This window comes from Bubalus bubalis, chromosome 9 (genome assembly GCF_019923935.1).
Source record: "Bubalus bubalis isolate 160015118507 breed Murrah chromosome 9, NDDB_SH_1, whole genome shotgun sequence".
Lineage (NCBI taxonomy): Eukaryota > Metazoa > Chordata > Mammalia > Artiodactyla > Bovidae > Bubalus > Bubalus bubalis.
The window spans coordinates 53,317,156-53,329,450 of NC_059165.1; the positions used below are offsets into that span (position 1 = coordinate 53,317,156).

General features: G+C 44.2%; 1 protein-coding gene across 15 annotated transcripts in view; it reads left to right on the forward strand.

Annotated features, from left to right (window-relative positions):
• PPP2R2B (protein phosphatase 2 regulatory subunit Bbeta) overlaps window positions 1–12,295 on the forward strand; it is a 704,283-nt gene that overhangs the window by 620,200 nt on the left and 71,788 nt on the right. For all 15 annotated transcript variants that reach the window (XM_044947515.2, XM_044947519.2, XM_044947516.1 and 12 more), the window contains one exon: window positions 4,834–5,011. In XM_044947515.2, the coding sequence (XP_044803450.1) occupies window positions 4,834–5,011 (178 nt within the window). The remainder of the gene's footprint in view (window positions 1–4,833; window positions 5,012–12,295) is intronic.

Here is a 12,295-nt window from a genome sequence, read left to right on the forward strand (position 1 = left end):
AGGAGTGCCAGGCCTGAGTATGAGCTGTGTGACGATACAAATTACTTAACCTCTCTGGTCATTGCCTCATCTGTGCAGCAGAGATCATATTCACTGAGCTAAATCATAGGCTACTGATGAGGGTTCGCTGATGAACTGCTTAAGAGCAGTAAGCTGGGTCAGAGGATGGTGAGTGGAGGGTGTGCCATGTGAGGTGGGGTAGGGGTAGGGACACAGAAGACCTCTCTCAAGGGGTGATCATTGAACAGAGCCCTGAATGATGTGGGGAAAGGAGCCCCAGGGCACTCTGGGGTTCTCTGCATCCCACTAATATCCCAGCTGACATAGATGTCTATAAGCCTCGTGGCAGGCTAGACTCTGAGGCTGCTCTCTTGGTCTGTGAAACTTTATTTGGTGGATACTCTAACACAGTACCAGTTTTCTTGACAACTAGGCTGGGTTGTTTATGCTTTGCAATCATGCTCAGGGCAATGAGCTGAAACTGAATCAGGGTCAGGGAGGAGTATGGGGTGCCTAGGGAGGGACAAGGATTCCAGCAGCACAGTCCTTGGCCACCTGCGGCCTCCAAGGGCCAAGACTGGCCCCGTTCTCATTCCCAAGCCTACTGAAGCACCAGCCTTGTCTCAGGGGGGTCTCGCCCCACGGCCACTGCCGAGATAGTGCGGAAAAGAGGGTGTGAACCACCAGTTGAAGGTCCTGGCTTGATCCTGGAGTTTGTCGGGTCCTATGGAGAACAGCTCAGGCACCTGGCATCGGGACAGAGGAAGCGATCGGATGAGTGGCAGAAAGCCAGGTTGTGCTGTCAACCCCCACTGGGCGACCATGGACATGGCATGTCACCTCTGGGGTTCCTGACTTCCTCATCTGCAGAATTCAGGAACTGTCTGTGGTGGTTGGTCTCAAACTTTCCTTATCCATAATTACTTAAGCAAGATGTGAGGATCCAAACATATTACCAAGAATGATGAAGGTCGTAAGGCCTAGACACCATGGCCTCCCACTGTGCCCCCCAACACACACATACACATGTGACAGCCTTGAAAGAGGCTCCAGGGGTCCTTCCAAGATTCAGTGTTTCATGAGTCAATGTCACATCCATATGGCACAGAGTCCTTCCAAACTGTTAGCCTGAACCACATGAAATTACTGAGATGTGACCATTTTTGACTTGCAGAAGTGGCATTTTTGTATTTCTTCCTAAGCATTTCCTTTGCAGCAGTGGTGCTCTGGGCTCACTCAGGAACTACATTGTCCCAGTTCGGCTCTTCTCCTTCCTTTTTGTGTGACATCAGACAGGATATTTCACCTCCCCCATAAAATGGCAAACAAGGAATCTTCCTCATGAGGTTGGCTACTGAGAGGGCTGAAGGGCAGGGGTGCTCTAACTCAGTGACTGCCAGTACAGGAAGCCCTCCCTGATCTTACAGGGAAGACCCAAATGATTGCCCATGGGCTGAACTCAGGGAACCGTATCCCACTCTTCTCCCTGCCTGGCCCCAGAAAGAGCATGTGTCCAGAGCAGATAGGAAACACAGTCCCAATGGGGTTTCCTAACTGGTCTTCCTGTCCAGTTGGTAAGCTTGAACCCCCTAATGTCCTCCTTCCTCCTTTGACACGGTGTCCCTGGGCAGTGGACAGCCTTGACCTGGGCGTGGGGAGGGTGCTGGAATATCACGAGTGATGTTTGTCGCCTGGCTAATCTGGGCAGAGCGTTAGCGCTCCTTCCCCCAGATACCTACCCAGAGCTTCCCCGTTAGTGCTACATCATGGAGTATGTCAGCCTGAATTAGCAGGCAGGCCTGTCACATGAAGCTGAAGCTCTGAGCTGGCAGCTCCCACTTGGTAATGCCTCTTGATCCTAGCTGTCATGTTCCCTCCCCGCATCGCCACAGCCACAGGAAGCCTGTGCAGACAATGAGGGTGATGAAGGAGGCCCAGGGAAGAGTTTAGAGTTTAGGCAGAGCCCCTGGAAGTCCTCACAGAGTCCATTGCTTCCCTGGCCCTGGGGAACCTGCTTTCAGTGCCACTACCTCGGGGAGGTGAGCGGGAGTAGGGGAGTACAGAGCTCAAAAGCTCCGGGTAGGGAATTCCTCTGTGACAAACCTCAAAGCAGAGCATGTGTCTATGAAAGCATGTGGAGTAGACACCCTATTCAAATGCCATGAACACCTCCAACCCCAAACTGAGATTTCTAGAGGCAGCTTAACCACAGAATTCTACCGCTACCATTATTACTACCCATAATTCTATCAATTCCGTAAATTCTATGGGCCCGGTACTCATGTCCCTTACAGAGCAGTTATCACTTCCTATCATGTATAGTATCTGAGTGTGGTGTGATACAGTGGGAAAAGCACAAGCTTTGCAGTCAGATAGACTCCGTAATCATATTCAGACTATGCCTCCTACACCTGGGCAATTCTGGGCCACTGACTTAGCTTCTCTGAGCCTGAGTTTTCTCTTTATCATAGTACTTTGTACTGCTGCTCTCTGTTTCACAGAGTTGTCAAAAGAATCTCCTGAGGTGGGTGTGAAGGATGATTGACACAATCAGTGCCCAATAAATATTGTTTATTTATTGGGAAAGTTCACAATCAGTGCCCAATAAATATTGTTTATTTATTGGGAAAGTTTATTTTGTTTGTTTACTTATTGGGAAAATTTGTTTATTTATTGGGAGAGTTTCTAAGGCACTTTTCTTACCCATTACAAAGCCTTAACTCAGACATACCTTTAACTAGTGTTCAGTAGTATCAATATATCACCTTCCTTTTCAAAGTTCTCCTTCATTCATCCTCTATAATTTGTTCTCCCCACTACATCAGGAATGATCTCACTGAAACTTTGATCCTTACCATATCAAAATCATTGAAAAATCTTTTGATTTCTTCCCATATCTCTTGGGCTGGTGGGCTACAGTCCATGGGGTCACAAAGAGTTGGACATGACTGACTAACACTTTCACTTTTCACTTTCATTTCTCTTAGGGTGGTGGCAAAAATCTCTTTGGGGGCCTGCCTCTTACCTACCCTGTCACTTCATCTCCCACCGTGGTTCTCATCACTCTCTGTCTCAACTACACTGACTAATTGATATTTCATTCTTGTGTTACCCCCACCATAGGACCCTTGCACATGCTCTTTCCGCTGACTAGATCATTCTTCCTTCCCCTCCTGGCCTAGTAAATTTCTTCTCATCCTTTAAGTCATCCAATTTATACTTCCTCAGCAAAACCTCTACAGACCTCCATGACCACATTAAATCCTTCTTTGTGCTATTTCCTCTCCTTCTGGGTGCTTACTACATTTTATTATGAGATGATTTCGTACCTGCCTTCACCACCTAGGCCAGCCAGATGAAGGCAGGTGTCTGGTTTGGCTTCCCAGTTGAACGTGTCCCCCCCGCCCCCCCCCACCGCCCCTCTACACCAGGACCTTGTACAGAGCTCGAGAAAATGTTGTTGAAAGGGTGAATAGGAGGTTGAACTGAAGGGCAAATCATCTCAACAGATCCCAACCACCCTTCATGATAAGTAGGGCACAGTGGATATTTCAGATCGTATAACCAGAGCCCAGAAGGGGCAAGATAATTGCACAAGATCACACAGCCTGTCAGTGAGGGCTGAATCTGTGGTCAGAACCAGCTCTCTTAGTTTTTGCCTTCCCTGGGCCTCTGCTAGAGAACCATCATCCACAACAAGGTAGAGGGCTTGTGAAGACTTTGCCTTCCATCCCACTCCTGGTTTTTAGAGGATCCCTGGTTCTTCCTACATCCACATCTCAAGCTTCTCTGATTTCCAGGATATCCAGTGCCACATTTGTATAGGATTCTATGTTTCTTCTCAATTCTTCATTTAACTTTTTTTTTTTTTAAGATTTTTGTGATGTGGACCATTTTTAAAGTCTTTTTTGAATTTGTTACAATATTGCCTCTGTTTTATGTTTTGGTTTTTTGGGGTCACGAGGCATGTGAAATCTTAGCCCCCCAACCAGGGATCGAACCTGTACCCCCTGCATTAGAAGGCGAGTTCTTAATCACTGGACCACCAGGAAAGGCCCTTGTATGCAAAACTATTTAACTGTCTGATTCTTTGACCCATAAGAAGATAGCAATTGTTCACTATTCTCATTCATTCAACAAATACTAAGTATCCTTTGTATATCAGTAAGATGACCATATAATTTATTGTCCAAATGAGGACAGTTTTGACATGACAGTGCACACTGCCTTGTTGATATACAGGTTAAACCAAGATCTTCCCAGATAAAACAATGGGTTCCCTATATTTTAATGACTGATTTGGGGCTACTAGAATCGGGTGGTTATATGCTTTCCCAACATTCTTTTAAAAAGATTAAAGATAGAACCAGGATGGGGCCTAGGCTCCCAAAGCCATGAAGACTAAATTTTAATCTCAGTTAAACTAGACATTTCTAAAAATTTCTACAACTTCCTTTTAAAAATAGATTTCATGTTTTAAAAAACAAACAATCTGGAACAACATCTCTGGCAGCTGTTCCCCTGAGAGGAGGCCACTTGAAAAAAATCTTAGAGTCTATAAAGGATGAAATTGCCCATCAGGGCTAAGGGATGGTGACATTTTTTTTTTTTGGGGGCGGGGGGGATGGTGACATTTTTAAAAAAGAATGAAACTAAAAGGCGCCAAAGGGAATAGAAACAGCATGTAATTGATCAGTCTCTTTCTCTAGCTTAGATCTCCTTTGATGTGATGTGGTTGTGATTTTGTGTGTGATAATGAAGGATATAAACACGCACACTCTTTCCTAATGAAGAGCTGTGGTTCTGAAGCAATTTGTTTCTCTTGCATCCCAGGTGCCTGTCCTGAGACCCATGGACCTGATGGTGGAGGCCACCCCGCGAAGAGTATTTGCCAACGCGCACACATATCATATCAACTCTATATCAGTCAACAGCGACTATGAAACCTACATGTCAGCTGATGACCTGAGAATTAACCTATGGAACTTTGAAATAACCAATCAGAGTTTTAGTATCCTTTCTTTGGGGCCAATAACCAGTTGGCTTGAATCAAGACTATTCAGGTATGAGCAAGCTTGGGAGGAAATGGAATAGAAAGGGGCAATCCCTATCGAAGACTTAGCACTTGTGGAGAACTCTTCCCTTTTAAATTATATTGGCATCTGTGATGCTCTTTCATCCAAAGTTAGGGAGGTATTGAATTGCAAGTAGTGAACCAGGACTACCTTTGGGTTAGAACACTGAATCACTTCCTTAACGCAGAAGCATTTGTGTGTCATGAATTAGAACTTTATCAGCTATAAGGCCAGACCCTAGAGTTCAGTGTAAGGCTCCTTCCTCTTGTTGATGGATTCACAAATGGCCTGTATCTACATTATGGACCACAGTTACACAGGAGATGGTTTTCATTGTATTATAATAATGAAAGTAATAGTGGATTTGTTGAATTCCAGGCACTGCGCTGGGAATCTAACATATTGAATCTCATTTTGAAAAGTGCACATATCATAATTGTCCAGCTTGATGAATTTTCACAGGCAGAGGACTCCTGTATAAGTAACAGCTAAATCAGAAAATCAAACTTTATTAGCAATGCTCATGTCCCCATCATACTTCTTCAGTCTCTTCCTGCCAAAAGTATATTGGATATAACAACCCCATGTTGAAATTATTATTATCTTCTGTTTAGCTCAAATTTAGAGAAATCAAGACAACTGCTGAATGAGTAGATGACCCAGCATTCTCGTCCTACAATGTTGACCCTATATTTAATATTAAAATCAGTCATTTATTCAGCACCTATCATGTGGTCCATCCCACCACAGACCTGACTCTTCACTTGAATTCCCAATCTTAATGATTTTACCCCCAGGCAGCTGAGTAACTGACGTAAGAGTCAATATTGATCCTTTCTCCCAGTTACCAGCCTGTCCACCCCCCAACCCAATTTGTCCGCGAGCCCTGCCTTTGCTTCCTCTAAAAGGTATCTCAAATCAACTCATCTCTCTCCATCTCCACTCCTGCCAGCCCACACTAGTACCAGCCATGGTTCTTACACCTTTGTGACTGCAATAATCTACTCTCTGGTTTCTGTTCCTTCTCGCTGTCCTACATGATACATGCCCCACATAATAGAGTGGGCCTTTCAACATGTAATTCATATATCATTCCTCCCAGGACTAAACCACACTGGTAGTTTCCTTTTGAACTTAGAAAAAGGTCCAAGTTCTTAATCTTGGACTGTAAGATTTCACATGATCGTGTCCCTGCCTCCCTCTTGCTATCTTGTCATACCACTCTCCTCTAGGTCACTCTTCTTCAGCCACCTAACCTCCTATCTGTTCCTCAGTAATGCTTGTTCTTCCTTCCATTCTCTGCATTTGTTGTTCCCTCTTCCTGGAATACTTTGCCCCCAGAGTCCACAGGGCTGACTTTTTACATGTCATCATATAGACTTCAATCTCCTGTCACCTCCTCAGAGGCACTTCCACTAACTCCCAAGTAACCCCCAATAACCTTCCATACCCATTAACTTCATAACATGGGTCACTATTTGTAACTGGTTGTTTTTTTTTTTAATTTGTGTATTTCGGGTTTCCCTGTCTTTGAATGTGAATTTTATGAGAGAAGGAACTTTGTATGATCCATTCCTGTGTCCCAGTACCTAGAATATTCTGACATACAGAAAGTACCATTTGATTGGGCATGTCAAGTTTGAAATACTAGTAGGTCACTAAAGTGGAGATAATCCATTAGATAATTGATAATGAAATAGAATCTAGCAATTTCACCGTAAGAGTATATTAATTATAGTAAAGCTCTGAATGTTCTGGTATGAAATAGAGTCCATAATGGCTCAAGCATATGAAAGGTTATTTCTCTCGTAAAGTCTGATATTGCTGACCTCCATCAGCAAGCAGCCTCCTCCAATCAGTGATTCAGAGATTCAGGTTCTTTCCATCTTGTGGTTCCCCAGTGTCACCATGCCTTATCTGCATCTGTACAGCAAAAGAGGAAGATGGTGTAGGACCACACAAGGGAGACTCCTATGAGCCAGGTTCTAAATTAGCATGCCTTCCATTAGCTAGAACTCAATCACATGAGCACCTCTAACTGTGAGGCAGGCTGGGAAATGTGGTATAGCTGTTGCACGTAAATAAAAAGACCCGGTTTAAGTGCTCAGTCACCAGGTCACCACCACAGAAGGGTCTCCCAAGGCTTTTCAGGGAAGGCAGCTATAAGCCAGTGGTGGGGGTTATGGAGACTGAGAACTGACCATTAAGACCACGACTGACATCTTTTGTTGATCACAGAGCAGATGGGACATATTGTCTGAGCCTAGGAGAATCTGCCCACAGATTTTGCCTGGAAGTGCAGCTGCTAACAGACGAGTGTGGGTGGTGGTTCCCTGTCTGCCTTGACATCTATTCCAAGAGCCAGAAATCTGTTCAGGCTCAGCTGCTGTCACTCTGAGCTTCTGCTGCCCCAGTCTAGGTGACATGTTTTCCGAATTTTGCCTCTAGGGCTTCAAGAGGGAGCGAAGTTTCTTTAGGCACTTTAGGAGACAGATGCCTTGGGGAGAACGCAAAGGGGAAGTATTAATAGCACAGTTGAGGTTATATTCCGCAGATGTGTGACAGCCTGCCAGATGCTGGCATACAAATGAGCCCATGCCATTCACCCTTAAAACAGCCATATGTAAAATAATCATTGTCATCATGAGAATGATGATAACTGATATCTATATAGTTATTTTCATCCCAACTGCCCTGAGCACTGAGCAGACTATACAAACTGGGACCCTTTAGCTTGTTGTCTCTGAAGTACAGCCGCCTCTGGGGTAGGAAGCAGCCATCTTTCAAAGCAGCCTTGGAAAAGCACCAACCACCAGACAGGTCTTCTTAAATCAGATGTTGTTTAGTGTCATTTCCATGGTGCTTCTTATCCACTGAAAGAGGCAGAAGAAACATGGTTCTGGATAGAAAAGTGTGGGATTCCCAAAGTATGGTATGAGTAACCCTGACATGGGAGGCAAGCTGCTTCTAAATACTATGTGGATGTTCTTTGTTTTCATAATTATGTATTTATGACAATGAATATTATAAAACGCAACTGTCATATCCTATGATATCACAGATACTGAAAAATCCATTTAAATTATGCAGTGCGTATATGTAACGAAAAGTACTATTAAGTACTTAAGTAGCCATTAAGGCAAGTAGTGTTGCAATATGGTTTTTTAAAGTCATAGCTTCCAGTGACTAGCATTTGGTGTGACATTGGCATTGTGCTTGAGAACACAGTCTTTGGAGTCCGATAAGCCTAAAGTTCTCACCCAGCTCTACTACTTGCTGGCTGTGTAAGCTTTAACATGGCTCTTAACTTAGCCAAATCCCTACATCACGATCTGTAGAGAAGAGCTCTGTCAAAGAGGATTGTTTGACTTTTGTGAAAGGTGTTTATAAACATGCACATATACTCATACATATGCGTATATATCTGTACATATACGCTTAGGGCAGTACCTTGCTAAGTAAATGATCAGTGAACAGGGACTGCCACAATCATAATTATCTTAATAATTATTTAGTTATATTTATTTTTTACTGCACTGGGTCTTTGTTGCTGTGCTCAGGCTTTCTCTAGTTGTGGTGAGTGGGGATTCTTCCGTTGTGCCACATGGGCTTCTCCTCTTGCAGTACGTGGGCTCTAGGCACATGGGCGGCAGTAGTTGTAGCTCATGGACTTTTGAGCACTGACTCAGTAGTTATGGAGCACGGGCTTAGTTGCCTATGGCACGTGGAATCTTCCCGGAAAAAGGATCGAACCTGTGTCCCCTGTTTTGGCAAGTCGCGTTCTTAACCACAGGACCACCAGGGAACTCTACAGTCATAATTATTGTTGAAAGTAAAAGGAAACTAGAAAAGTTGAGTGTTAGAACGGTAGACTATATTCTGTTGAATTTATTACCTGGGTCTTCTCAGTTCTAGACACCCCCTTCAGTTCTGCTGTTTGGTGTTCTTTGCAAGATGTTGCTCATTATACCCTAGTTACCAGATATCTACAAGGTCTCTGAGGTCCAGGCCTTGTGTTTAGCACCATACCAGAGGGAGACATTCCTAGCCTTATGGCACCTGATCTTGTATCCTCTTCCTTCCATCCATAGTCAGCCTGTCCCTGTTTTGTGTAACAGGTTCTAGCATAACATGGTCAGACTTTGGCCTTAAGGGGTTAACTGCATCAGGACAATAAAAACTCATTTCTAGATTAGTGGTTTTCTAGGGCAAAAGGCAGCCCTGACTTTTCATTAAAGGAGGGATGTTTCTTAATTATGAAACTTATGATCTACCTAGGATCCTTTGAACTCTGTTCTCAGTTCTAAGAAGGAGTTGACTCTGGGCTCCTACCTAGTCCATTTTTGAACCTATTAAATAAATCCATATCAAGTAAAAGTAATGATACAGCCCTCCACAACTATATACTGAGACCTAGTTTGTGCTAGGCACTGCATTAAGCCATGGGGATACAAGAATAAAAAGAAACAAATTTTCTGCCTTTAGAATGACATTAATCAAATAATCACACTAATGAATATATAATTACAAACTGAAGTAAATCCTGCAAGGAAAGGAAATATGGTTTGGTGAATGCATTTTTAAAAACCTGATGTAGACTAGGGAATAAAAGAAGGCTTTGCTGAGGAACTGATTGTTGCGTTGAGATTTGTAAGAAGATGAGCATGAGCTAACTTGGTAAAGATCAGTCCATCGTGTACAAAGGTCCTGTGTAGGAGGGAGCATGATGTGTGGGTGGAACTCAAGGAGGTCCAGAGAGTGAAGTAAATTTGTAAGCAAGGCTGGAAACATGAGCAAAGGACATACCTTGTGTAACCCCAGTCTCTAGACATGAGACAGAGGATTTCTCTGGGAGAAACCAACTGGATTCTAGGGTGCGTCATCTCTGAATTGGTCTTTATCACCCCTCTGCATCAGCCTCACTTGTCAACTGAGCAGAGGTCCTTTTGGATTTTGATTCCCTGATCATAACCACAACTTTTGGCTTCTAGTTTCTGTCACTCCCTAGTACCATGGACAGCAGCCTTCCTTTTAACCCAATAGAATTTTTCTGGGCAGGCTTTGAGGGAAGCTAATGGCACCCCACTCCAGTACTCTTGCCTGGAAAATCCCATGGACGGAGGAGCCTGGTGGGCTGCAGTCCATGGGGTCGCTGAGTCAGACACGACTGAGCGACTTCACTTTCACTTTTCACTTTCATGCATTGGAGAAGGAAATGGCAACCCACTCCAGTGTTCTTGCCTGGAGAATCCCAGGGACGGCCGAGCCTGGTGGGCTGCCGTCTGTGGGGTCGCACAGAGTCGGACACGACTGAAGTGACTTAGCAGCAGCATGGGGCTTCCCAAATTTCTCTCCCTTGCTGCTGTTGCGGCTTTATCCCATGGCTTAATGCAGTGCCTAGCACCAACTAGGTGCTCAGTATATAGTTGCTAAGGACTGTCTCTTTACTTTTACTTGATATGGATTTATTTAACGAGTTGCATAATGGACTAGGTAGGAGCCCAGGGTCAGCTCCTTCTTAGTCCTGTCCACAACTGCACATATCAATCTTAGTCTGACATTTAGTGTAAAAGCAGAGCATCCCTTCCGATGACGCGTCCAGCACATTGGCATGTGTGTGCCAGAGCACCCCCTTCCTTGCCATATTAAATGCCACCTTGGTGGATTTTCCCAGGCCTGGTGCCTTGCTTGTGTGGTTGCTGACCCTCTGCGTCTGAAACCGGATCTAGGACTTTGGGGGACTGAGGATTCCTCTGCCCTTTGAGCCTCATGTTATCAGGAGAAAGGATGAGAAAACAACTCTGCAGACTTCTTCTGGGGCTCCTTGAACTTCCTTGGAGTTGTGTCCTTAGTATTTGGGAAGGCAGACTCTGGAGTCAGATTCACTGGATTTGAATCCAGCTTCCTCTCCTAAAAGCTGTGACCTTGCAAGTGTTTTAACATTTCTCTGGCCTTCAATTTCCTCATCAGTTAATGGGGATAATAGAAGGTTATTGTGAGGTTTAAATGAGGTAGTCATTAAAGTACTTAGCTGAGTGCCTGGCACAAAGTGAAGACTATAAACAGTAGCTTTTATTGTTGGGGGCATATTTCAAGTCCCCTATTCTTCTTACCCTGGATCCCATTCTTGTTGCTTGGATCCCATTCTCTCCTAAGAAAAGCACAGGTTAAATGATCCACAACCCAGGTGGTGCAATGGTAAAGAATCTGCCTGCCAGTGCAGGAGACATAAGAAATTGGGTTTGATCCCTGGGCTGGGAAAATCCCCTGGAGCGGGAAATGGAAACCCACTCCAGTATTCTTGCCTGAGAACCCCATAGACAGAGGAGCCTGGTGGGCCACAGTCCATGGAGTTGCAAAGAGTTGGACACAACTGAGCGACTGAGCACGCATACATCCAGGCCTGGTATCTTGGCCTATTGACCTACTGTGAGTTTTCTGCGTCTTAAAAAAAAAAAAAAAAAAAAAAAAAAAACCTTGCCTAAAGAAGGCTGCTAAGTCACAAGAATAAATTAAAGTAAAACCCAGAAACATTTAAAGATTTTTATTTTATTGGAATATAGTTGATGTATAATGTTGTGTTGGTTTCTGCTGGACAGCAAAATGAATCAGTTATACATATACATGTATCTACTCTCTTTAGATTCCATTCACGCATAGGTAATTACAGAGTGTTGAGTAGAGTTCTCTGTAGATAGCTAATGAGGACTCATCAACATTTACTGGGCACTTTTGGTGTGCACTGGAGATGCCAAGATGAATAAAAAATCCATCCCTGATATCATGGTCCTTGTCATCTAGAGGGAGGATGAATTCAACCAGAAGCAAAACCAGTAGGAGAGGGTATATGTGGGTGTGTAGCGAGAGACAGACAGATTGGCATGTTACAGTGAATTAGCCTGACCAACCCAAAGTCTGTAAGGCCAGCAGTCAGGCACAGAAAGACCACAAGAAGCTGGAACACAGAGGCAGGAACACCACAGGCCACGTTCACATATGGCCATCAAGATGGAAGAGTGAGAGGGAAGGAAGAGAAGTTATGGTCTCAGCATCTGTTGGGATCTCTTCCTCAAGGAAGACCTAAACCTTGGTTTAAATGCCTTCCAACAGACTAGTTGAGGCCCACCCAGGATAACCTCCCTTATGATTCAATTAAAGTCAACTGATTGGGGCCTTTAACCAGGTCTGCAGAGTCCATTATAACAGCATGTAGATCACTT